General features: G+C 39.4%; 1 protein-coding gene across 2 annotated transcripts in view; it reads left to right on the forward strand.

Moving 5' to 3' along the window:
• IPO5 (importin 5) overlaps positions 1–22672 on the forward strand; it is a 56001-nt gene extending 33329 nt beyond the window's left edge. For both annotated transcript variants that reach the window (XM_042979499.1, XM_042979502.1), the window contains exons 12-28: positions 861–967; positions 5687–5811; positions 5904–5993; positions 6086–6259; positions 8617–8835; positions 9926–10009; positions 11367–11499; positions 11587–11708; positions 13296–13392; positions 15038–15210; positions 16160–16271; positions 16359–16414; positions 17582–17704; positions 18577–18796; positions 19411–19639; positions 21778–21919; positions 22527–22672. In XM_042979499.1, coding sequence (XP_042835433.1) covers positions 861–967; positions 5687–5811; positions 5904–5993; positions 6086–6259; positions 8617–8835; positions 9926–10009; positions 11367–11499; positions 11587–11708; positions 13296–13392; positions 15038–15210; positions 16160–16271; positions 16359–16414; positions 17582–17704; positions 18577–18796; positions 19411–19639; positions 21778–21919; positions 22527–22613 — 2293 coding nt within the window. In that variant the 3' untranslated portion in view covers positions 22614–22672. The remainder of the gene's footprint in view (positions 1–860; positions 968–5686; positions 5812–5903; positions 5994–6085; positions 6260–8616; positions 8836–9925; positions 10010–11366; positions 11500–11586; positions 11709–13295; positions 13393–15037; positions 15211–16159; positions 16272–16358; positions 16415–17581; positions 17705–18576; positions 18797–19410; positions 19640–21777; positions 21920–22526) is intronic.
• The last annotated feature ends 4164 nt before the right edge of the window (positions 22673–26836 follow it).

The raw sequence follows: 26836 nt of genomic DNA on the forward strand, positions 1-26836 counted from the left end.
TGGAAATTACCTCATAGGACTAAAGAGAAAACCAGGCTCAGATTGGGTTTCCTTTCCCTGGTTCAGTTACTGTAATGTGCTGCTGCTCCCTGGCCTTTAGTTTGCCTTGTAAAAGGCACTTACAATTATATGGCTTACGAAGCTACTTTCTCTGGGCTAGATGAGTAAGATTTTCTTATCTGTGGGTAAATAGGCCAGGAATATATTCAAGGTGAGTTTAGATATATTCTAAAAATCATTTATAGTTTCATCTTTATAGTCTCTTCACTGGACAGTTGGAGATGATCCCATGACAAACTCACTACCAATCTTAGAGTTCAAAGCCAGTGCAAAAGGCTCTTATACCCAAGTTTCTTCCATTTTCAGTGAAAACACTGGAATTGAGTCTCACCGGTGCATAAATGTTAGCTATGCAGCTAGTACTCCTTTAAAAGTAGGTAAGTTCACTGCAGAGAAGGCATCCCTGAGTCTGAGCACCGCTTTCAGTGTTCTGTGTTCTGTTGATGGAGTTTGAAGGATGTATGTCCGGGAAATGAGGTAACAGGCTCTTGAACACGCTGCTCATACCTTTGAGTCTTGAGAGCACCAAAGCTGAGTGTTAGCCAGTGAAGGGTGTGTGCAGAAAGAGCAAAGTCTTGAAAGTTAAGATTGAGACAGGACTTTTTACATCGTGGTGAATGAATCATGAAAATGTTATGTGTTCTCCTTTTCTTGAGGATTTTGAACCCACAACTTCATGCATTTGAAAGACTGCTTAAATTGGTCTTTCTCAGCCTTAGTTTCATAGCATATTTAGAAATACATGTGCACAGTGCACTGTGTGTGTTGAGCATGTTGGATACGTTCTGGTTTGTGTGCAGCAATGCGGTTGCTGGTGAGAGCGCTCTGGACCGAATGGCCTGTGGACTTGGTGGGAAGCTGGTGCTGCCGATGATCAAGGAACACATTATGCAGATGCTCCAAAATCGTAAGCTGTGTCTCCCTCGGATGCTAGCATAGTGCATGTGGCTTTCTAAGTCTCAAACTGACAAATGCTTAGACTTCATCTTTCTTTGCCTTTTTATATCCAATGTTTAGCCTAATTTTTGTGTTATACTGATAAAATTCTGTTTAGTCCTCTTTGGAACCATCCAGTCTTATGCTAAAGAATGTTTTTTCTCGCTACTGCAGATACTTCATTTCCTCTGTAGAACTGGCTTCAATGCATAGGAGATAATTACAATACCAAGGAAAAACTATAGATTTTCTCCCTAGCCAGAAGTATCTAGGTTTTAATTTAAATAAGACATCGTCATTTGATGTTTACAAATATTAGCACATTTGATTCATATGATCTTCCTTAGCCACTGTCTGTTATTTTTAAAAATATATAATCAGGGGGCACGTAGGTGGCCCAGTTGGTTAAGTGTCCCAACTTTGGCTCAGGTTATTATCTCACGGTCTGTGAGTTCAAGCCCCACGTTCGCCTCTGTGCTGACAGCTCAGAGCCTGGAGCCTGCTTCCGATTCTGTCTCTCCCTCTCTCTTTGCCCCTCCCCTGCTTGCACTCTGTCTCTCTTTGTCTCAAAAAATAAAGAAACATTAAAAAATACATGTATAATATATATATAATCAGAAGAGAAGCCACTTCTGGGGCCCCTGGGTGGCTCAGTCGGTTGGGCATCCGACTCCATTTTGGCTCCATGATCTCATGGTTTCGTGGGTTCGAGCCCTGCATCAGGCTCTGTGCTGGTGGTGTGGAGCCTACTTGGGATTCTCTCTTTCCCCCTCTCTCTGCTCCTCCCCCACTCACGCTATCTCTGTCTCTCCCAAAAATAAATAAACTTTGAATAAAAAAAGAGAAGCCACTTCTATTTCTTTTATTGTTTTCATGACAAATATCTGGTTATTTGTCAGTCAGCCTCTGTACCTGTAATTTATATCTATATCAAAAATTGTTGTATACATGTTATATTTTTATGTTTTTTTAAGATTTTATTTTTCAGTAATCTCTATACCCAGTATGGGGCTTAAACTCAACAACCCTGAGATCAAAAGTTGCACATTCCACCGACTGAGCGAGCCAGGCACCCTATGCTTGACTTTTTTTAAAAATTCAAAAACAGAGATATATAGACTAAAAGTCTCTTAACTTATTAGATTTTGAGGTGGCCACTGTTAATTGTTTTCTGAGACTTTTCTTTGACCTCCATCGTGCATATATGCAGTTTTTAAAACAATGTGAACATACCATATAGATACACCATACTTAAGCTTTTACCCCAGGGTATATCCTATCACCACAGAATAGCCCCCTCATAGCATTCCGTAATACCCCATTAAATGTTAATAGTTTTTGTTGATACAAATAATGCTAATGCATATACTCTTCCACAGATATCCTGACTTACTTAAGTATGGATAGTCCTATCTATAGGGTACATTGCAAGAGACACACTTGAGGGTCAGACAGTTGATTCAAGGTCTTAAAGTAGTAAAGCAGGGTAATAACATAATACCAGTTTCAAATGAAAGGAACTGTTGAGAACTGTAGCCCTTTATACAATTTACTTAATTCTTATCCTATAAAATTCTTCTGAAAAGGCATGGCCCAAAACAATTAACTCTTTTTAATGATGTGATTGTATACATGGGTCTTGAATAGTTGTTTCCCCCCTCTTTTTTAACTGTTTATTTTGAGAGAACATGAGCAGGGGAGGGGAGGAGAGGGGGAGAGAGAATCCCAAGGAGGCTCTGCTCTGACAGTATGCAGCCCACTGGGGGACTTGATCCCACAAACGATGAGATCATGGACCTGAGCCAAAGTCCAGAGTCAGACGCTTAACTGACTCAGCCACCCAGGCAGGTGCCCCAGTTTTCCTTTTTTTAGCTCCTCAATTTTTTGAGGGTTTTTTTTTTCCCCAAAGGAATAGAGACAGCTTCACAGATTGCTTAAGAGAAAGAATCTAGCTTTTCCATTTTTAAGATGAAGAAGGTAGCCTACAGACATAAAAGATTGTAGTCACTGTTTCACTATTGGTTGATGGTGATCTTCAGATAGATCGGTTGTGGATGTGGTTGTGATTTGTAATTAAAGAATTTGGCTTTTCAGTTTTTCTTGCTACACCTACCAGCTGGATGCAAGAGGCTTTATTATATATGGCAATGAACTCTTAGTAAAGATCTGTTATTGTTAATTGTATGGCTTTGAGCAAATTTTCTGCACCTTAATCTCCTTGTTTGTAAAAGAGGCAAAAATGATGTTTGCTTTATGCCCAGGCTTGAGATTAGATCCAAAGATGTAGCTAATGTGTGTGAAAAGTGCTTTAAACAGTGGCCAACGATATGTATCTCCTAGTAACTTAACACTTTATTTTTAAAGATAGTTTTACTGGTTTTACTTTAAATAATAAATAGCAAAATTTAAAGGAGAAAAACCACTTCTAAATCCCCATAACATACCATCACATTCTGCCGAACATACTTTCAGGAACTCTGCCTATTAGAGATATACAGACATATCTTTTTATTTTTATTTCTCTGATCCAAATAAGGACACCTTTCTGTATCAGTAAGTATTTATTGCATCTCTTCTTTAAATTAGTAAATCCAGGGCGCCTGGGTGGCTCAGTTGGTTAAGCGTCCGACTTTAGCTCAGGTCACAGTCTCATGGTTCGTGGGTTCGAGCCCCACGACAGGCTCTATTCTGACAGCTCAGAGCCTGGAACCCGTTTCAGATTCAGTGTCTCCCTTCCTCTCCCTCTCTCTCTCTCTCTCTCTCTCTCTCTCTCTCTCTCTCTCTCTCGTGTGTGTGTGTGTGTCTCTCTCTCCCCCCAAAATAAACATTAAAAAAAAAACTTAGTAAATCCAATATGGAAAGGTTAGCATCTGATTTACTGATTTCCTAGGATGATTATTCCTTAGTTGAAAAATGTTGGCTTATTGGTATATTAAGTAATTGAAATGCATTAAAAATAAATATTTAATGTTAATAATAAAGTTTTAATACTTAACAGCAGAATTAGGAAACTTTCAGAAATTCTTTATGTTAGAGGGGTGCCTGGGTGGGTCAGTCTGTTAAGCATCAACTCTTGGTTTCAGCTCAGGTCATGATCTCAAGGTTGTGGTCATTAGATTGAGACCCATGTTGGGCTTTGCACTGAGCATGCAGCCTGTTTAAGATTCTCTCTCCCTCTCTCTCTACCTGTCTCCTGCTCATGCAGGGTGTGCAGGAGTGCAGGTGCCCTCTCAAAAAAATTCTTTATAGTAGTATATTGCAACGGAGTTCATCTTGGGCTCCCCAAAGTGAAAAATTATTAATTCTGATATAATTTTAGGCTTCTCTACAACTTTTGTTAACTCTTATGCCAGTGGTTCACAAACTTTGTTTTTAAGATCCCTTTACACTCTTAAAAAAATTTTTTTTTTTTAATATTAGAGAGGGACAGAGAGCCAGCATGGGAGGGGCAGAGAGAGAGAGGAAGACACAGAATCTGAAGCTGGCTCCAGGCTCTGAGCTGTCAGCACAGAGCCTGACACAGGGCTCGAACTCATGGATTATGAGATCATGACCCCAGCCGAAGTCGGATGCTTATCCTACTGAGCCACCCAGGCGCCCCTACACTCTTAAAAATCAACTGAAGATCCTAGAATGCTTTTGTTTATGTGGGTTATATCAGTGTTTGTATTATTAAAGATGAAAAACATTTAAAATGTTCATTTAAAGATAGCCATAATAAACCCATTACACATGAACAGAAATAACATTTTTCGTGAAGAATGACTTCAAAACAAAAATATGTTAGCGAGAAGAATGTCGTCTTATGCAGTTTTGTAAATATCTTTAAGTGTCTTAGCTGAGTTCTTGTTTCTGCTTCTTCATTCGGTGTCAGTGGATCATACATGTGTTGTAATCCCTGGAATACTCCACTGGACCCTCAGAGTGAGAGTGAAAGAGTATTATCAGGACAGTAATCCCAGGGTTCTTGGGCCTCACCTTGAGAGCCACTGCTTTACACAGATATTAGCTTTCTGTATTTATGTATGTCTTGCTTTGTTCCACAAGTTGTGTGAAACCGCTTAAAGGGAACGATAATGTAATGAGCATAAACATTTCGAAATGAGAGTCAGGGAAATTACATATTAGAATATGATATGAAGATCAGTATAATAAATACTGCTTAGCTAATATTCTAGTCTAAAACCAAGTAGCCATTAGTAATATTAGAATACATGTAATGTTCATCTATATTCATTTACCATGTTGTTACATAAAAATTCTTTAAAAGCAGTATCTTCTCCTTGGCTTTTGTTCTTTTTAAAGAAATGTAAATTTCCATGGTTGGACAATAGTGAATCTCTATGTTCAATAAATAGCAGTGTATGGCACAAAATCCAGGTATTTGTTGCTAATGGTAAATCTTAGGGGGAAAAGGCTTATTTTCAGTAGTTGTTATAAATACTAATAAACTCTTTTCTTTCATATTGCCTTTGCACTACTTTTGGAATAGAAATGCTCGTCTGACATAACCATTACCATAGTGAAATAGTCCAGTCGGGCACTTTTTTCTGTCCATTTTTCTAATTAATGTATAAAAATATTTTGGTGGTCTTTTCTAAATAAGGAGAGCTTTTTTTATGCTTCTGACTACCAGAATGACATGTTTGTACTGGCTAACTGTTCTTTCACCTGTAATTCTTTTTTGTAGCTGACTGGAAATACCGGCATGCAGGATTAATGGCCTTATCTGCCATTGGTGAAGGATGCCACCAGCAAATGGAAGGAATTTTAAATGAGATAGTAAATTTTGTTTTGCTTTTTCTTCAGGATCCTGTAAGTACCAGTAAATACCTGATTCATACTTATTACCATAGTTCCCATGTGGGAACCCCTTACCTTTACTTACACAAAGTCCCCTATTGCAGCATCCAAGAGTAAGGTACGCAGCCTGTAATGCCGTGGGACAGATGGCTACAGATTTTGCACCTGGCTTCCAAAAGAAATTTCATGAGAAGGTAAGTAACAATGCCTCAAACACTCAAACAGAGGAGGTGTGCTTGGAAATGTGGTGTTTCAAAATGTGTGTTTATCTGATTCCGTTTTCCAGGTGATCGCGGCCCTGTTGCAGACCATGGAGGACCAGGGCAATCAGCGAGTGCAGGCCCATGCTGCTGCCGCTCTGATCAACTTCACTGAGGACTGTCCCAAGTCACTGCTTATTCCATATTTAGACAATTTGGTGAAACATCTACATTCCATCATGGTACTTAAACTTCAAGAGGTAGGTTTTCAAGGTCTTTAAGCTCCTATTTAGAGATTAATGTAGGTTATTTTAGTGGGTAAGACCTGGAGAAAGAGACTTTTCAGCCTGGCCATAAAGAATAGAAAGTCAGGTTAGGCTGTTTGAAGTAGAATAATTCAGTCTTGACCAGAGAATAGGCCAACATTGGAATTGGGAAAGAAGTTATAGCCTAAACGTTAGGTAAATCAGTATGTGAATTGCCTTGAAAACAAGGCAGTTATTTTGAATTCTGATTTGTGTAAATTTGGAAGACCCATTTTGTTCTTAACTGCTGCAGGAAATCCTGATAATGTGATTGTAAGAAATTAGCTGTGGAGCATTGTGAGGCGTAAACAAAACGGGAGAAAATTTAAGACTGTCAAGATTATTGTTCACAGAGCTTGGGTGGTAATAGTGGAAATTAGTGGGGAAAGATGATTCTAAAAGTCATTTTTTGGGAAGCAGTAACAGTTTCTACCAGTTTGAATTTTAAAAGATGAAAGAGAGGGGGTGCCTGGGTGGCTCAGTCGGTTAAGTGTCTGATTCTTCGTTTTGGCTCAGGTCATGATCTCATGGTTTGTGGGTTTGAGTCCCACGTTGGGCTCTGTGCTGACAGTGCTGAGCCTGCTTGGGATTCTTGGTCTCCTTCTGCCCCTCCCCTGCTTGTTCTCTCCCCTCCCCAACCAACCCCCACCCCACCCCCTGTCAAAAATAAATAAACTTAAAAAAAAAAAAGACGAAAGATAAGTAAAAAAAGTTGACCCTTCTTCTCACCTAGATGACAGAAGTAGACAGATGAGAAAGAATATCATTTTTACGTTAAATAAGTTGAATTTTAAAATCAGGCCTGGCTGTCCAAATAGAAGGTTTACAGTGATAGCTTAAATAAGAAATAGAACCTAAGAGACTCAGTTATGTTAGTACAGCAGTGTGTGAGGAGAGGATGCAAGTGAGAAAGGCAAAGATTCAGGCTCAGTTTGTCATGAAATGAATAAAAAGGACAAATAAAAACCTGTTAAGAAAACTCCTGTGTTTAGCAGACACAAAGTTACTGTCAAATTGCTATAAAAGTAAAGTTTCTAACGTTACTAACTCAATTCTCACACATCAATTCGTTATGAACCAGGAAGAGTTAGTAAACCACACTTCACGTAGTCATGTTCTAAAGGAGAACAAGGTGGAGACAAGATACAGTGTCTCCGAAGGTGAAGAAAGGGGCTTTTGAAATATGACAGGTGTTCCGGTGTTCAGTGTCCGGTGAAAGCAGACCAGGAAGGAACAGGAGTGAATCTGAAGACGGGTAGACCCCAGTTGAAGGCAGATGAGTTTGTTGGTTAAATCAGGAACGGAAGGATCAAACGTGACTTTACAAGTGTGTTTGGGTAGAGGGCTGAAGTGTAAATAGAGTTTCAATTGCATCCCCTTACTCCAAAGAGGCAACAGGTCAGATTTTTTAAAGACTAAAAGAAGGAATTGTTAAGATGGCCTGGGGAAGAAGTTAAAGTATGTGAGCAAAAGTTGTGCAAAGAGAAGGTAGCTGATGAGGAACAACGTTCCTCGGAGATCAGAAGCAGTCAAGACCTGAAACGTGGAGCAGATGCAGAAGAAGGGAGTAAGTTACCCTCTTACGGGGCAGTGGAAGTGGTCGTGCAGGGGGAAGAACTCTGCTCAGAGTGGCTGGAGTTGATTGGGGGGAAATGAAACAAATCTGGAATAGTCCCTGGGTCAGGTACTCCTGTGAATCCTCAAGGGTTAGAAAATGTTACCAGGTGACAGCATGAGCCCCGCTGCAAGTACCCAGTGTTTGTTACTAGCCAGGTCAGAGAACCTGTAGGTCTTGAATGCAGGAGAAAGGGGAGCTCATGTGTTTCACCAAGACAGTGAAATGATAGGCTAAAAAGCTCTGGCTCTGATGGGATCATTAGTGCTACCTTCTGGGGAGAGTCGCATGAGAAGATAAAGGAATGGACCATGAAGGGGATTCTCTCATGCATGGTAGGACGGCACAGAGTGTACGGTAAGTAGTGGGAGTCAGTGAGGTAAAAGGACCGAGAAATACGGGTGTCAAGCTGGGATACAAAAATTGGAAAAGGAATCAGATTTGTGCTTGAGAATTGGTTGCTTGGAGTTAAGGCAGACCTGAGTAAGGAGCATTCCATTAACAGAAGAGAGAGGAGATCCCACATCAGTAGTTCCGCAGGGATTCTTTAATTTGCTCCGGAACCTACGGTCTCCACTCGGGCTGCTGGAGGGTGGTCTCCGCTGGCTGTCTCAGAGAAGCCTGTGAGAACTCGGAGCAGGTATTTCTTCCAGTTTCTCGTTTGCATGATTTATTTTGTGTGTCTTCCTTCTCCTAGTTGATTCAGAAAGGCACCAAGTTAGTTCTGGAACAAGTTGTGACATCTATCGCATCAGTTGCAGATACCGCAGAGGAAAAATTTGTCCCCTACTATGACTTATTTATGCCATCACTAAAGCACATCGTCGAGAACGCAGTTCAGAAGGAACTCCGACTTCTCAGAGGAAAAACTATTGAGTGCATCAGCCTCATTGGTCTAGCCGTTGGGAAGGAAAAAGTAAGTGATTTGTAGAAGGCTGAATTTACTGTCTGTAGTTTGGCTGTGGAGGCATTGAGGGAGGCACTTAGAGGCCTTTTCCTTCTGCTAAATGGTTTTCCGGATACTTGTTTTTTTTTCCATTATCTTACTCTCCTGTAATTCTAGCTTTATATAGAAATTCATTTTTTCAGCATTAATATTAAGGTTTTTTTCTTAATTCATTTATGCTCTTGAAATCTCCTCCTCTTCCTACCACATGTACAGTCTACTGGGAGGCGTGTGGAGTTCAAGATCCATATGTTTAGCTTCACTCATTTAAACACGTACTTGGTAACATTCCGTTTGCTTTCTTGTTAATCCAAAAACCATCAGGTGTCCTAAGAGAAATCTCTATACATATAGTTCTGCAGAAAATAATTAGCAAGGACCATTGGCAGATGTATTTGTCTTCCAGCCAGCATATCAGAGTCTCAAAGCTGATCCAAATGAAGTCCCCCCTGTCATTGACCTCTCGCGCTCTAATTCTCAGAACTACCAACAGTAGAACCTCTCCAGTTGGTCTCCTCCAAAACCAGCACCAGTGTTAACTTTACCTTAGAAATTATTTTCTGTGAGATACTGAGAACCTAATCAATACAATATTTTCATGTTCCTACTCTGTCTGATTTTCAAACTGTCTCTGAAACACTGCCTGTTTATACAGTGGGGATTGGCAGAACTACACAGAGTTACCTGAAAATCCTATACTTCTAGGGAGCAATCCAAAGTTTTCTTTCTGGATTTGGATTATCTTTTTACTGCTGGAAATACATAAACTATAGACCAAAACTTGATATCATTAGAAATTCCTTTATACTGCAGTTCACTCTGACCTTCACTGTAGAATCTATTTTTTAGAAAGAGCACTAGGTGTGTGCAACATAGATGAAAATTTTTCAGTGTGATACTTTTGTCTAAGGGGTTATGACCCATGTGGGAAATGTAATGGATTTTCTTTTGGAAAGTTGTGTTATTATACAAGAACCAAAATTGGGTAGTGGTGAGCACCTCTCTGTTCTGATAGCCACGAGAAACACCGGTGTTGATTTTCCCAAATATTTTCTTCCAGTTCATGCAAGATGCATCAGATGTGATGCAGCTCTTGTTGAAGACTCAGACGGACTTTAGCGATATGGAAGATGATGATCCCCAGGTAAAGCAGCTTTCACATGTTGGCCTAGATGTACATCTAGTATAAAGTTAAAAGTACTCAAAAAAAGAAATTGAGTGATAGTTTTCTTGAGATAATCCCTGGTTGCAGAGACGTTCTTCACTGGCTTTCCTTCTACTTCTCATGCCATCTTTTTCTCAGTCTGCTCTGGCTGCTCTCTCCCCTGACTCTGGCTTTTGGTTTTTGGTTTTTTGAGTATTTTTATGCTCTTAGGGTTCTGTCCTAGGCCCTCTTCCCTCCTGAGCAGTGTCATCCACACCATGGCTTCAGTTTTCCTCCGTGTGCTGTAACTGCCAGATCTTTCTCTCAATTCAGGGTTCATTGATCCCCCCACTTACTAGACATCTCCATTTGGACATCTCTCGGCCCTGTCATTGCCACATGACTTCCCACAAACCTGCTCTGCTTTTTTCTTTCTGCCCATGAGCACACATTCATTTCACCCCTGCCCCATGCAGCCTGACTAATCCCAGCTCATATTTCAAGGCCAGTATAAGTCTTGATAGTGGGTCCTTACGACACAGTGTTGTAAATTGTAAGTGTGTGTCATGGTCCTAATAGTATTCACGATGCCTAATGAATAACAGCGACTCCATAAATAATTGCTGGGTTACATTTGGACTTTACACGGCCATGCTGTCATTATTTCCTATGAACTTAGATTGTTTTTTCTTTTGTGTGTGGGGGGGGTTTTTTTGTTTGTTTTAGAGTAGGTGTGGAGAATATGTGTGTTTACGCACGTGAGATATATTAGTAAAAATCAACTCACTTTCTGGGTTACAGGGATGATGAATTAGAACTAGATCCTCTGTTGGTGGTTTGCAGGTGATTCAGACTATGTAAACACAGTAGTAGAAGAGGTGTCTTAAAAACACCCAGCCACTTACACAGAAAATTGAAACAGCTAGGAGAAAGGGATGTTCTCTCTGGTGTTAATAAATGTTTAATGAATGGAATGCTAGGCAGTAAAGGTACAGTCAGATAAAATATGTTCTTGTCTTCAAAAAATGTAGGGCCTAGGAGTTAAAATGGTTAAGTAGATTTTATATATGTGACTCACATGCTATTAGAGAAAATTATATATTGCTTCTTGAAAGTAAGAAAAAAATAAGACACAGTCCTGGTGTTCCTCTTTTCCCTCACCTGCTCTCTCTATCCCAGGGCAAAGGCTCACAGTGATTTTGTTTCTGAATGTTTTAAGTATAGGACTCTAGGAAATGTACTTTCTGCTTGAAGGGCTATGAATGTGAAATAAAACATTGTATGAAATAGGGAAATGGCTTCTTTGTGATTGTCTATTTACCATTGTTTTGAAATCAATTTTAATTTTTTCCCCCAGATCTCTTACATGATCTCAGCATGGGCCAGAATGTGCAAAATTCTTGGAAAAGAATTTCAGCAGTACCTTCCAGTGGTTATGGGGCCTTTAATGAAGACCGCTTCAATTAAGCCTGAAGTAGCCCTTTTAGATAGTAGGTGTCTTCATGAAGACATAACAGTTGTAAAATTCCTCCCTGTGATTATTTTTAACGTGAATTTGTTTTCTTCCTTGTTAATAGCCCAAGACATGGAAAACATGAGTGATGATGACGGTTGGGAGTTTGTGAACCTTGGAGATCAGCAAAGTTTTGGTATTAAAACTGCAGGACTGGAAGAAAAGTCCACTGCTTGTCAGATGCTGGTGAGTGCGTATAGTGTTTATCAGACTTCAGTTGACGAGTTCTTAGAACACATTCATACACACATTTCAGAGGAGTGCCTCCCATAGATGTTAAAGAAATTATTTGAAGAGCAGGAATATATTCTTTAAAAAATAAAATGTAGAAACATTTTGACCCAACATTTCCACTTCTGGATAAAGAAATCATGTAGGTAAACTTCATGATCACTGCTGTTTCTAATAACAACAACAAAAATGAAAAGCCTGAATGCCTGTTATCAGGAAGATAATAATTATTGTACCCAGCTGATACAAAGCTATGTTGGGGCAAGGATTTTTGTCTATTCTGTGCTTAGTGTATAGTAGATAAGATGACCAAGGAATATTTTTTGAATGAATGAATGAACAGAAATGTGCTCATGCTACTGAAAATATAACTGGTATGATGTCAGTCATATAAAAAATATAAACATGGTAGGGACATCAAAATGTTTACAGTAATTACCTCTTGCAGTGTTATGAGGTCTTGTGTGCAAGTTCTCTTTGAGGTTTTTTTGTTTGGTTTTTTCCCTCCCCTTCCCCTTTATGAGCATGTGTTACAGACAGGGACAATAATCTATTTTTCTTAAAGGTAGAATTAAGAAATTATGGTATATTACAAACTTAGCAGATGAGTAAGCCCAAATAAAAGTTAATAACTTAAATTTTATCTTGCATTAATAAAACATTGTTGTATTTACCAGTTCATTTAAACTTGTATTTCTTGAACTTATTTTTATCATCAGTACTTACTATATATTGTAAACATTTATGCCTATAATATAATTCATAGACATTTTGGATTTTTGTGGTATCTTTCAACTAGAGAGTAAATGTAAATGTAACATCTCTAAACAAAATTATCAAATCTTTTAATGTGGAAGAAAGTAAAGAAACTTTTTTTTTTTTTTTAAGTTTGTTTAGTTTGAGAGAGAGAGCACGCGAGCAGGGGAAGAGCAGAGAGAGAGAATCCCAAGCAGGCTCCGTGCTGACAGCATGACACAGGGCTCACTCAGTCCCACGAACCATGAGATGGTGACCTGAGCCAAAACCAAGAGTCAGCTACTTAACCGACTGAGCCACTCAAGCACCCCGAGAAACAATTATTTTTAAAGCAGCATTATTTTTCTGTTTCACTGATGAAATGATTTTTTTATTACAAAATAACATAAGCCTATTTGCAGATTTACAGAGTGATACACTACAATTAAGTGTTCGGGTTTTTTATATCTTTTTAAAGTATTTTTCTTCAATGATATATTTTGCTTGAAGTACCTCAGAGTGCTGAAACTTTTGCACCATTCTCCCACACACAACACTAAAAACGTGGGGTGTTCCGGTCTTTGAATGACAGCGTATACTGCAGTCATGCCAAGGCCCTTTCCCTTTGTACAGCTTTTTCTACATTTATATTTGTATTTCCCAGATACTTGTCACAGTCCTGCATGCAGCTCTAAGTGTACTTCCAGTCAGGGTGCAGCATTCTGTGGTCCTTACGATTCTGCTATTTAATAAATGTTAGTACCTAAAAACTAACATGGATCTTGCTTTCTGATACTTTGGTTTCAGGTTTGCTATGCTAAAGAGTTAAAGGAAGGCTTTGTGGAATACACTGAACAAGTTGTCAAACTGATGGTCCCTCTACTGAAATTTTATTTCCATGATGATATCCTATAATTTTTGAATGCAAAACATTTCTAGAATTAGTTAAATTGTAGCTTGAGTGTTTGACTTTGTGTTAACTGATGTGTGCTTCACTGTGATTGATTGTTTGCACTAACTGTAATTTAAGTTTATAAACTACATTTTTTGCAGGTGCTTTAGTGTCATGGTTTTTGTTTGTGCCAAAAACAAGAAGAAAATGTTACCTATTTTCTAGTTGACAGCTTTTTCTGTGAACCACTGGAAAGATTTTAAGGATTGATATTTTTAGCAAATGTTTGTAGTTGTATATAAGAACTTTTCTTAAATATCTGTTGGTGGTGTTAAGCTAAGACTTTTTTATAATTTTTTTTTCAACGTTACTTTTTTGAGAGACAGAGCACGAGAGGGGGAGGGGCAGAGAGAGAGGGAAGCACAGAATCTGAAGCAGGCTCTAGGCTCTGAGCTGTCAGCACAGGCCCAACACGGGGCTCGAACTCACGAACGGTGAGATCATGACCTGAGCCGAAGTCGGACACTTAACCGACTGAGCAACCCGGGTGCCCTGAAACTAAGAGTTTTCTTAATAGGTTAAGAGACCTGCTGATAACTTTCTGTGGCCTAGTCCTACATTTCAAATGTGGGTATCACCTTGGAGAAACCTTTCTTGATAAATCTGCATGTTAAATGTTTTCCTTCCTAACATGATTGTCGTAATTAATACATGGAAACATTTTTAGGCCTTAACACACACACACAATTTCGTAGATGGGTTTAAAAAAAAGGGACAGCCCAACAGGTGGTTGAGCCCAGACCCAAACTCAGATCTTCCTGACTCCAGAGCCCCTTTGTTTTAGTTCCTCATGCAGTATCCTGTAGTGGTATCCTTTACAGAAGATGGCTTTTGCCCAAGAGAAACTTACCATGATGAGAGAGGACAAAGGGAAGTCTCACGACCTGATGTCACAACTGACACTAGATAGGGAGGGGCAGCTTGGTCTTCATTGAAACTGAAAAGGCTCTGACAGGAGAACTTAATTAGTGTTCCCAGGAGAAATATAGCTTTGGTTGCATTTATAACATTTTTTTAAATTTTCTTTTTTAAAGTTTGTTTATTTTGAGAGAATGAGCGGTGGGGGCGGAGGGGGCATGGGTATAGAAAGAGGGAGAGAGAAAATGCCAAGCAGGCTCCACGCTGTCAGTGTGGAGCCTGACATGGGGCTCACACTCAAAACTGTGAGATCATGACCTGAGCCAAAACCAAGAGTCAGACACTTACCAAGTGAGTGCCATCCCCCCACCAGGCTTCCCATTAGAAATATATATTGCATAAGTTTGGGGATGAGAACATACTAAGATATGCTCTAAGGGTCCCAGAACCTTTTACAATCATTTCTGTGTTTGCAGGTCACATTTGAGACTCACTGCTGTATTGTAGGTGACAGAAAAGACAGGGATAAGTCATATGGCCAGGGAGATGTCTGTTTTTATACACACGATATATTTAACACAAGCTCCTGGATAGCATTCTCAGATAATCTGGCCATATGACTGGCACTCGGTGAACACTTTAACATTTACGTAAGCAGAATGAGAGAACAATCTTTCAAGGAGAGGAATTACACTAAGTGTGTCTGAAAGTATTGATTACGTTTCCTTAACAATAAAACGTGTTCGAGTGGCGGCAGCAGAATCCATGCCTCTTCTCCTGGAATGTGCGAGAGTTCGTGGTCCTGAGTATCTCACACAGATGTGGCATTTTATGTGTGATGCTCTAATCAAGGCCATTGGCACAGAACCAGACTCAGATGTCCTCTCAGAAATAATGCATTCTTTTGCAAAGGTAAATATTCTTCTCTTAAAAGTATGTATAAGGTTGTATGTTCATATATTAGTCTTGCTAAAAATAAATAAAATTCGATCTTATAACAAGTGATTTTTTTTTATTTACTGAAAATGTTTCTTTCTTATTTTAACGTTTTAGTCCAGTCTTGATAAGTTGCCACCGTCATTTACCTAATAATCCAACTGCAGAATATTGGCTCATCTCCAGCTCACACCTAGTTTCTGTCCTATTCTCTCCTAGATGCCTCTGCTCTTCATTTTCCCTTATGTCTTCTCTGTGCTGAGATCGCCTCCTTTGGTCTGCTCCCGATGTCTCTCTCCTTTCTTTCCCTCCCAGTTCATTCTCCTTTTCTCAGGCATGAACTTCCTCGATACTTGCACTCCTCTTCCCAATATTCCTGGTCACCCCCATTGTTCACGGCTCCATGGTCTGCTCCACAGTTTGGTTTAAAAGTTCTTCATTACCTTTCATTTGTCCCCATTTACACTCTTACAGTTCACATTTCTTCTATTTTAACAAAGGAGGCCCCCCTGGGCCTTTGTGCATGTGATTTCCTCAGCCTGTAGTGCCCTCCCAGCACCCCCTTGTCCTTTTTCCCCACTGTGTTTGTGTAGAGCGTGTGTGTGGTAATTGAGCTCCTCAGAAGCTGGATAGTCTGCTCCATCTTTGAGATGTCAGCTCCTAGCAGTAATGCCTGGCATTTAAGATCTGCTCAGGACATGTTCAAAATAAAAATATTTTTTAAATTATTTTCTTTGAAGTACTGTCATTGTAACGAACATACACCAAGCAAGTGTAATCTACTCATTTAATCGTTAGTCTTCGACCGTGCTGAGTTATGTTAATTTTTCTCATGCTTCCATGTTATTCTTAACCGAACTTAACTTTTGACTCTTAAAACACTTAAATCTCATGGGTTGCCTTCTTTCCTCAATTTCATCATTAGTGCATTGAAGTAATGGGAGATGGATGCCTTAATAATGAACATTTTGAAGAATTGGGAGGCATATTGAAAGCTAAACTCGAAGAACATTTTAAAAATCAAGAATTACGGCAAGGTAAGTTCTCCACGCTTTTATTTCTGAATGTAATCCTTGACCGTTTTGGCGACCGTTTAAAAAGACATTTATTTGGGTGTGTTTTAGTTAAAAGACAAGATGAAGACTATGATGAACAGGTGGAAGAGTCACTACAAGATGAGGTAAATTATTCCCTTCAGAACTTAATTCATATGATCATTTGCATCTGAAACATTTTTAAATGCTTAAGTTTCTAATTCATTTCTGACTTGTCATTCTGATGTAATTATCGGTAATTTTTAGCGGAAGAATCTGACATGTATTTCATTTACTAATCTAGAGAATAAGTAATTGAAGTTAGCTGATTTGTGTTTTGGATGCTGTGTGAGTGTTTTTGCTGTAATACCTCCCACATGACAGCACTTCTAAGTTCACCTAGTGTTTCTTTTATATATGCCTCTCAGCAAATTTTTATTGGCTGGCGTATTCACTGTTTTAAAGATTAGTGGACTCAAAGTCAGGTGTTAAATGACTGTCTAAAGCCACACACTGCCGCGAGTCTAGGGCTTAAGACCAGATCTTTTTGTAACAACAGCTGTCTTTCTACCAGATCACAGGATAGTGAGAATTTCCTTATAAATAATACACATGCAGTGGTTGAAATAAGTCTTCTACGTTGCTTTGTTCAGCTCTCTCATCAAACCACTTGATGCCATCAGATGTATTTCAGCTGCATATTTAGGTTCCAGGATGTAGCACGTAGCCATCCTGGTGGACCAGTGCTCCCGTGCGCGGGTCATCCCCTTTCTGTGCGGGTGCTCCTGTGCACAACTCATCCCCTTTCTGTGCAGGGTGCTCCCACGCGTGGCTCGTCCCTTTTCTGTGCGGGGTGCTCCCGCACACGGCTCATCCCCTTTCTGTGTGGGGTGCTCCCGTGCGTGGTCCATCCCTTTCTGTGCAGGGTGCTCCCATGCTGACACACACAAATTGCTCCCAGGGATGAGGTGTTGTCAGTTCACAGACCCCACATCTCTCCACCCAGATGCTCCAAAATTAGAAACATTCTTGCAGAAAGCAAAAAATACTACTGAAGTAAAAACACTTCTGTTTCAGAATTTGAAATGTAGGTATGTTCCAAGGAAAGTCTTTGGAGGAAGTGCAGTACTGGCCGCACTTCTCTTTCTGTCGGCAGGTGGGAGGCGTGACACCCGGCCGTAGAGGTGCCCTTACAGTGATGAGTAGTTTAATTTCTGCATTTCCTAGATTTTTGTAAATGAATGTTACTGTTAGCAGTAATAGTGGAGATGCCTTTTGATACATATGGGTGTTGTGTGTGTTTTTGTTTTTAGGATGATAACGATGTTTATATTCTGACCAAAGTGTCAGACATTTTACACTCAATATTCAGTAGCTACAAGGAAAAGGTGTTACCATGGTTTGAACAGCTGCTCCCGTTAATTGTCAACCTAATTGTAAGTGTTACCTCTCTTTGACCGTTATTTTAGATAGTTGACCTGGGATTGTTTCAGTGCAGCACTTGAAAACACACTTCTAGGTTAAAATGGACCTTAGAAATCCTAAAGAGTTTCCATGATTTTATCAGGTTTATTGCATTGCCCTTGATATTTTCTCGTTTGATACATGCTAGAAGTTTGCTAATTAAGTTTTCCATAGTTCAGTTAAATCAGAATGCATTCCAAAGACATACAAATGACTTTTCATTATTTCAGGTTATCCGTGCACTGCTCAGTTATCAACATAATTAGTTTTTTTCAGTGGACCCTAGAGGACTCCCTTAAAATCCTTGTTACATACAGCCAGCATTCATAGATTCTGGATGATGGCCTTATGTAATCAGTCTTTAAAATACACATGAAAAGCAATCAATAGAAATCTGTCTCACTTTGGCTTTTAATCTTGTATTTAGTAGTGCAGCACGTTTTTTTAAAAACTTAGGCACATAGGACTTAGCCTGTTGAGTGGATATATAAAGTTAACATCTTCATAACTTTTATTGTTGTTCTTTAAATACAGCATTATCATTGTCTTTTTTGTGAATTAAATGTACCCACATTGTTGCTGCTGTTGGTTCTTCCGGTATATGCTGATATCAAATTGTGGGATTTTATAAAAAAATCATACAAAGTCTTTTAAACCTGTACTTCCTTAAATCTGTGTTGTAATTTGAGGATTCACAAGAAGTGATTATTACTGTGTTTTTCGTTGCCTGTATCTGGAATATCCATGTAAGCTTATCACTTACATGATAGCCTATAGTGAATTTTTTTTTAACGTTCTTCGTGTACTCCAGTATTCAGAGCTTAAAAGATTATCTCTTTTATAGTGTCCACATAGACCATGGCCAGACAGACAATGGGGATTGTGCATCTTTGATGATGTCATAGAACACTGTAGTCCAGCCTCTTTTAAATACGCAGAATATTTTTTAAGGCCGATGCTCCAATATGTGTGCGACAGCAGCCCCGAAGTGAGGCAAGCAGCTGCGTATGGCCTGGGTGTCATGGCACAGTACGGTGGAGAGAACTACCGGCCTTTCTGTACAGGTACTTTCTTCTGCTCGGTCCCAGGCATCCCTTTTATCGCGCTCTCGTTCTCTTTTCCACATCCCCAAACATTATATAGCTATTTCTGCTGTGTTGTTCTTCCCTTTTTCAAACGTCTCACCTATAACATACACAAATTGACCGTCTTTATTCTCGGAGATATGGAAATGAAATCTGAGTGGAATCAGAGCTTCCCCACCCCCATCCTCCAGAATAGAGTTCATTTTGGGCTTGGGAGGTACACCCCAGCTGCGGCATAGGACTTTTAAAACATATGGGGGTCCCTGTAAAGCCAGTGCAGGAATACAGCTGGAGGCTTTTAAAAGCTTGAAGTACCCTGAGATGATCGGGAATTGAATGTTGAGTCTGCCGACCTCTTGGGCTCCCAGTTAGTGGAGCACTGATGCTCCGGCCCATGCCGGGGCAATCCTCCTTTCCTTCTTAGGTCTGGCTCTGCAGCCAAGAAAACAAAACGGGCTGGAAACTTCAATAATTCTTCACTACAATCGATAACTGGACTGAAGATAAAAAGAAATATTTATATAAAAAATACTGGCTTTGCATGAAAATGTGAGGTTTTAAAAAACTGACCTTTTTGCAATTGCTTATTTTAGAAGCACTTCCACTGCTGGTAAGAGTTATTCAGTCTGCTGATTCTAAGACCAAAGAAAACGTCAATGCCACAGAGAACTGCATCTCAGCAGTGGGGAAGATTATGAAGTTCAAGCCTGACTGTGTGAACGTGGAAGAAGTCCTGCCTCACTGGTTGTCTTGGCTTCCACTTCATGAGGATAAAGAAGAAGCTGTTCAGACTTTCAATTATCTGTGCGACTTGATCGAAAGGTAAGAAAAAGGACAAATAGACCTCACTTTCTTCCTCTCTAAACAGTGTTTCCTGTGCACAGCCCCCCAGATGTATAGGTTTCTAATAATGTTGTCTTTAAAACCGTATCACAGTTAACGCTGCCTTACAGTTAGATCTAGTTTGACTTGTTCTTTATGGAATTCAACAGATGAGGCATTATAGAACATAATGTTTTAAGAAGATTCTCTTTCAGGGGTGTCTGCGTGGCTCAGGTCAAACACCCAACTCTTTTTTTTTTTTTCTAACCGTTCATAGCGGTGCCTGGATGGCTCAGTTGATTAAGTGTTCAACTTCCACTTAGGTCATGATCTCAAAGTTTGGGAGCTCGAGCCCCGTGTCAGTTCTGTGCTGACAGCTCAGAGCCTAGAGCCTGCTTTGGATGCTGTGTCTCCTTCTGTCTTCCCTCCCCCATTCACGCTTTGTCACTCTTTCTCAAAATTTTAATGTTTGTTTGTGAGAGAGAGTGCGTGCACATGTAAGCAGGGGAGGGGCAGAGAGAGAATCCAAAGCACGCTCCGTGCTGTCAGCACAAAGCCCGATATGGAGCTCGAATTCACGAACCATGAGGTTATGACCCGAGCCAAAGTCAGATGCTCAACTGACTGAGCTGGCCAGGTGCCCCAGGCATCTGACTCTTGCTCTCAGCTTGGGTCCCCTCTCAGGGTCATGAATTTGAGCTCCACACTGGGCTCCACACTTGGCATTGGAGTCTACTTAAAAAAAAAAAAAAGTTTCCCTTTTAATGTTGTTGCCCGTTTATGTCACCAAAATGTCACGTCATGTATCTATTGTTTATTTATTTGGTTTTATATATTTTTTTTAATCCCCACTTTACAGAAGTAGAATTGACATGTATCATGTGTTAGTATAATGAGATCAAAGTATGTCATTAGCACCATGGTTTTTGGATTCAAGAATCAGTGGTATAAGGAAAGTATTCCAGTTGGGTAATCAAGATCTGGCCCTGGGCTCTGGCATTATTAATGCTCTTTTGTGTCCATGAGTATATCTAAGAATTGCAACAACCTGGAGGCTACAGAAGCTATCAAATCAAAGGCATGTTCTGTGGTGTGTTTTTCTAAGTCCAAGTTCTCCTAAATGTTAATCAGATCGAGGCTCTGTCACTACTAATTACTGCTTTTATTCATGAATAACTCCAAGGGCTACAACCACTCATCTGGAATTCGTAGAAATAGGCCAGTGAGCATATTCCTTCATATCTGTTTAAGTTCAGGTTCACACAAGTGTATTTGTGTGTTCCCACTGAGAACTGTCATTAAGGGATGTGCTAACCCTGGTGGAGACTGCACACTCCTTATCTACTACTGCCTTTGAAGTGACCACTTCTCCATCATGCTCTTTGATCATCTCCCTTGGAAAGGACTGTTGTGAAATTCTCTTAATGACAAAGACTGGAATCCTAGTTAAATACACTGTTATGTTTCTTTCCATTAAACTTGCCTGACGTTTATTTCCTGGCTTACTCTTTTTTTTTTTTTTTTCTTTTTTTATTAGAGAGGGAGAAAGAGAGAATGAGTTGGGGAGGGGCAGAGAGAGAGGGAGACACAGAATCGGAAGCAGGCTCCAGGCTCCCAGCTGTCAGCACAGAGCCCAATATGGGGCTCGAACTCACAAACCACGAGATCATGACCTGAGCCAAAGTCGGACACTCAACCGACTGAGCCACCCAGACTCCCCCTGGCTTACTCTTAAAATGCCCATAAATCCTTTTGAACTTCACATTTATTTGGAAATCATTTTGCCATATAAGAAACTGCTATTCTTAGTAATAGCTCTGTTTTTTTTTTTTTTTTTTTTAATAAGTCACAAGTTATTTAGAAGGCACTTAGAACGTCCTATTTATTGTTTGGCCCTTGAAACTAACCTGAGAGATGAGCCAAGTATTTTTCTTAATTTACATGGGAAAACACTGAAGAGCTAATAAATAAAATTAGCTGGTTTTCCTGCCACTGAATTTGATTTTAATGAATGCATAATCATTTTATAAAGATCCTATAGCAGAATTCCATATTAGGGGAAGGATATAGGAAAATATGAGTGCTTGCGTAATTTTTCCTTAACTTTCATTTATAATGGCTTTCTTCTCTTTGGTCAGTAATCACCCGATCGTTCTTGGCCCCAACAATACCAATCTGCCCAAAATATTCAGTATAATTGCAGAAGGAGAAATGCATGAGGCAATTAAACATGAAGATCCTTGTGCCAAACGTCTGGCTAATGTAGTCCGCCAAGTACAGGTAAGCTGTTTTGCGGAAATAAAACAGTTTCTTGGAGAGGTGTTTTGTTTTGTTTTGTTTTCTATTCTACAAGGAAAAAAATAGGTACCCAATGAGCAAAGGAAGTTTCATTTTTATATTCTCTTGTCTCCAACCTTTAGATTACTTAATGTATACTCTGTCTATATGTTCTCATCTTTTATCAGTACTAAAATGTTTGTCTTAAACTTGAGATACTTCGAACCTTCCACTTGGTGCTTAGCGCATATTCCTGTAGAAGGTTTTTTTTGCATTGTCTGTGAAGAAAAAAAGATGAGATTTTAATAGTAAATAAGCTGTCAGCTACCAAAGTTTTTTAAGTGATTTATGCTCCTTATTCCTTTGTGTTGTTTACTTGACTGTGTCCTCTATCTAATATAGCTTTTCAGGTTAGATTGGATGAAGAAAACAGTGTGAGTGAAATGAACTTTAAAGAAATGCATAGATTTCTTGGTTTTATGATGGCACTCCTCAAACTACATCGACAGAAAGTATTTGGCATTATTATAGTCTACCTAATGATGATTAGTAAAATACTTCTAAATGACCATTTCACTGAATCTAAATGTTTGAAATTGTTTTTTCCTAGACTTCTGGAGGATTGTGGACTGAGTGCATAGCACAGCTCAGTCCCGAGCAGCAGGCAGCCATACAGGAGCTCCTGAACTCTGCTTGAAGGGCCTTAATATCACCACCAGAAAACTAACTCCAAATAAACGTTTACCCTTTTGTTTAGGTTTCTTTGTTTTGTTTTTGAGCAAAAGAGAACGGTAGAGTTGTGTTGTGTAGGCCATTCTTCTGCAAAGCCACAACAGCAGGAAGAGAAGCACTGGGTTTCAGAGTGGGGTTTGAAAGGATTTCTATGGTACCACTGAAGAGGTTCCCTGTAAGCCCTACAGCAGCACTGAAGAGTATTTTTCTATTGGTATAAGCCACCCACGTGAAGGTGAAAGGGAAGGAAAATTAATTTTTCTCATTAGACTTAAGGAAATTTAAGACAAAACAGCTTTAAGATCAGTTATTCAGTATAGATGTGTACTAAAACAATTTGCTATACACCTAGTGTTCTATTAATTGGATGTGAGTCTTTTTGTAGGGTAGAAAGAAGCCTTCTACCCAACAAACCAGTAGATCTAAAAATTGGAAGAAAAAAAAAGCTGAAGACAAAAACAAGCATGAAGATGTCATATTTGATGTCACTTTCAGTTTTTTCCCAAAAGGCTTATGCAGTGACTCAATCTGGAAAGCTCTCCAGCTTCCAGCCCTTGAATGTGAAGTGTCGTTGGCATGTCTGGCAGTAGTGTCTCATTCACTCAATAAACAACATTGAAGTACAAAGAGATCTGTGTAGAAATTCAGTACTGTCTGGCTTTGATTCATTTAATGTTTTTAATATAAGAATAAGCTAATATTTTTTTAGAGTAGCAACTATGTCTTCGAAGGTTTTCTTTTTCCCCTAATATTTTCCTTGTGCATTTAGTTTTTACCATCTTCCACTTTAATTTAAGCTAAGTTATATACCTATTCCTTCACAACTGGTATCCCTTTAAAGTTTGCAAATTTCAACCAATAGTTTTTTTAAACTAGTGTTGTTCTGGTAGATAAAAAAGATCTGGCTTAGTATTTTCACTGCAAATTGTAATTGATAGGGAGCCACGTACAACTTTCAGACTTTTAATTTTATGATAAGTATTATGCCTAAAATTATTTGCTGATAAATTCAGTAAAATGTATGAAATTTTTTTCCTTGTGTGTTAACCTCATAGCAGTGAATGACTTGCTGTTGTTTCTTTACATAATTTTTCTAAGGGATCTTAATAGATTTCTGTTGAAACTTCAGTGTTAACACTTTTATAGTTTGTACTAAATTTAACCGTGATACAAAAATGAATTTTATGCATAGATCAGAATTTAAAATTAAAAGATTTTTTCTTTAAGTGATTTGCATTACTTTATTAAAATTAAATCTGAAATGGAATAGAAAGAATGAGTTAAAATTAAGATGGTTCACTTGGTAGCAAATATCCTTCAAATATATTTTCAGTTTTCAGCACATTGTTAGCCCAGAAGCTTCAGTATCCTGCAGAACAGCATTGAATGACTTCACCAGCACAATCATTGCTTTCAGTGGGCACCTACTCGACTGTTTTGTAACGTGTGTGGGTAACACTTGGAACTACTTTATACCCTGTATTCCTGTTGGAGTAAAATGTGTCAAGACAACTCCTTTGTGCTTTCTTATGTAGAATAGAGTTTGGAAGGCCGAATCGTGTACTGATTGCAATAGCAGTTTCGCTGTTGTTTTTAATTTAAATTATTACAACACTTAAAACATGTTAAAAATGTGGCGCGCCTGCCTAAGTTGAAATGGAAGTGTGATCAGAAGATGGCTGCATGTTTTTGGAGAATCTAGTGTCTGCAAAGCTCTGTACTAAGTACTTACGGGTGAGACTCGTAGCTTCTGGTTTAAACACTAATGGGAAAGTCAGAAGATGGACCAGTGAAGAGTCAGTAAGATCCCTGAAAGAAGTAAATGGGTGCAGATCCATCCTCGGGCTAGAAATAGAGAAACAACTGAAACTGAATCGCATTCATCAGGGAAAGGTTGGTATTAAAGGCTGTTACTGTGCCATGATCCGGAAATCCAGGGCTCGTAACTAATTGTAATATGTTCATGAACTAACGGTTCTTTGGAATTATCTGGGGACACATTTTTAATACCTCATTTTATCTACACAAGATGAAAATTCATGTTTTTTCCTTTTGTACCAAATTTAGTTGCCTGGTGGCCTTGCGTGTCAGCCAACAATGGTATATTTATGAATCCAAGCTATTTCTGGAGGAAAATCATGTGTGTGGCTCTTACGTTTTCTGGGTATTTTGTAACAAAGGATTAAGTTACCTGCACAAGTATTAGAAATTTGTAGCAAAACTTATTTGGAGTATTTTTTTAATGCTGTAAATTTAAAGAAAAGTAAAATTGTCTTAAAGCTAATTTGACACTTCTGTAATGGGAGGCAACTTTATCATAACTCTGGAGTTGTAGTTTGACTAACCGAACCATCACTAAATAATACGCAAATAAACATTCTTGATGCACCTGGTCTCATAGTAAATAAGGGGGGTGCATATTAATAGTGGTGTGAGCATTATATTTTTATTAAGGCATTTTAAGCAATTTGGAAGCCCCTCACAGCAAGGTAATGTTTTATTTAGTATGGCTTCATTCTGCCTACAGGTATTGGATAAAACAGGTTTTTGGCTTTCATCTTGTTGCATAGAAATCACTGCTCCTATTCCTCTTTGCCTCAAAGGAGTGATGGCCAGAAGCTGCCGTCTTTGATTTCCTTAGTTCCAAACGTGGGAGTACCACTGTTTCAGAAGAGTGTGAACCAACTGCAACGAGGAGGCTGGGATTTTCATTTCCAACACTTGAACTTCTGAAGCAGAGGGGCAGGGGTAACAAACCATTCTGGACTAGACTTGCTTACCCCCCTCCTTACCCCCTCCTTTTTTTTTTTTTTTTACACAGACCTTTAGTCCAGACAGTCATTGCCTAGACTATACAGATTATATTGTTTATATGAATGGATAAATACTAACACTTAGAAGATAAAATTATAGCTCAGTTGTTACTTTCTAAAAACTGAATCCAGAAGTGGTGTGGTATGTATGGATTTTATACAAAACATCTCCCAAATGCTTTAATTCTAGTTAAGGCAGAAGAGTGATTCTGAAATGTTTCTTGGTGGTTCTGATCTTTCATTGTTTCCTTAACCTATAAGTCTCTGTCCTCCTTAACTGTCATTCAGATTGTGATGGAAATCAAGACTTGCGCCGTTTGCTGTGGATAAGGAATTAGTTCCCCTTTGTCTCTGGACACTTTGTGACAGATGGGTAGAAAATGTCCAAGTTTTCCATTGCAGCCTGACCACACCCTGTGTTTTCAGGCACACCTTGAAAGAAAGATCATGGTGTTGAGTGATGAAAACCAGGGGTCAGCAAACTTTCTAAGGGACAAAAAATATTTTAGGCTTTGCAGGCCCAAAGGTCTCTCTTAAAACTACTTAGCTGCCATTCTAGCGCCAGACGGTCCATAGGCGATACCAAACAAGAGGGTGTGGCTGTGTCTCCTTAATCTACAAAAACAGGCTGGCCGTGGCTTGCTGACATCTGATGAGAACCATTGCTTGGGTTCAAAAGTCTCACTGTACATGTATTGACACCTTGGACAAATTAACCTATGTCTTAGTCGCCTTCTCAAAAGTGGGAGCAATAGCACACACGCATTTTGGCTGCAACTACTTACTAGTCTAGGCCCTCCTAGAGCCCCTGCATTTCTCTGCCTCCGTATTCGTTTGTAAAACAGTCTGTCGACGGATCTACCACACGGGATGGTTGTGAGGCCTGAGTTAGTACAACACCAGAAGCACCTGAGACTGCCTAGCAGTGCAGGTTTGCTATTTGAGTACACGTTTGAAGAGGTAGAATTAAATCTGGACAGTATCTGCTTTTTACAACTAGTTACGTCATAGTTACTCCATGGAACGTGGAGTAGTACTTCCCAGCGAGAATGTGGTCACTTTTATTAAGCTGTGTAACAAACACTGACCAGCTTCAGTGCAAGTGCTGAGCAAAACGTCTGCCTTTAGGTAGGGGACACCCAATTACATAACAAGGAAAAGTAGAAGGTAGAATAGGAAGAAAGAGAACTAACATATCAAGTACTGCAAATAGGGGATGTACACAGTGGCCTTAAACTGCCCACTCCTGGTCCCTGAAGAAACCCCTGAGCTGAAGCTTTCTGCCTGGCCTTGCTGGCACCGTGGAGCTGGTGCTAGGGTTGTGTCACAGATGGCCCAGAGTACCGGACCAGCACATGCTCTCTTGGAGGGTGAA

The sequence above is a fragment of the Panthera tigris genome, chromosome A1, assembly GCF_018350195.1.
Source record: "Panthera tigris isolate Pti1 chromosome A1, P.tigris_Pti1_mat1.1, whole genome shotgun sequence".
Classification (NCBI taxonomy): domain Eukaryota; kingdom Metazoa; phylum Chordata; class Mammalia; order Carnivora; family Felidae; genus Panthera; species Panthera tigris.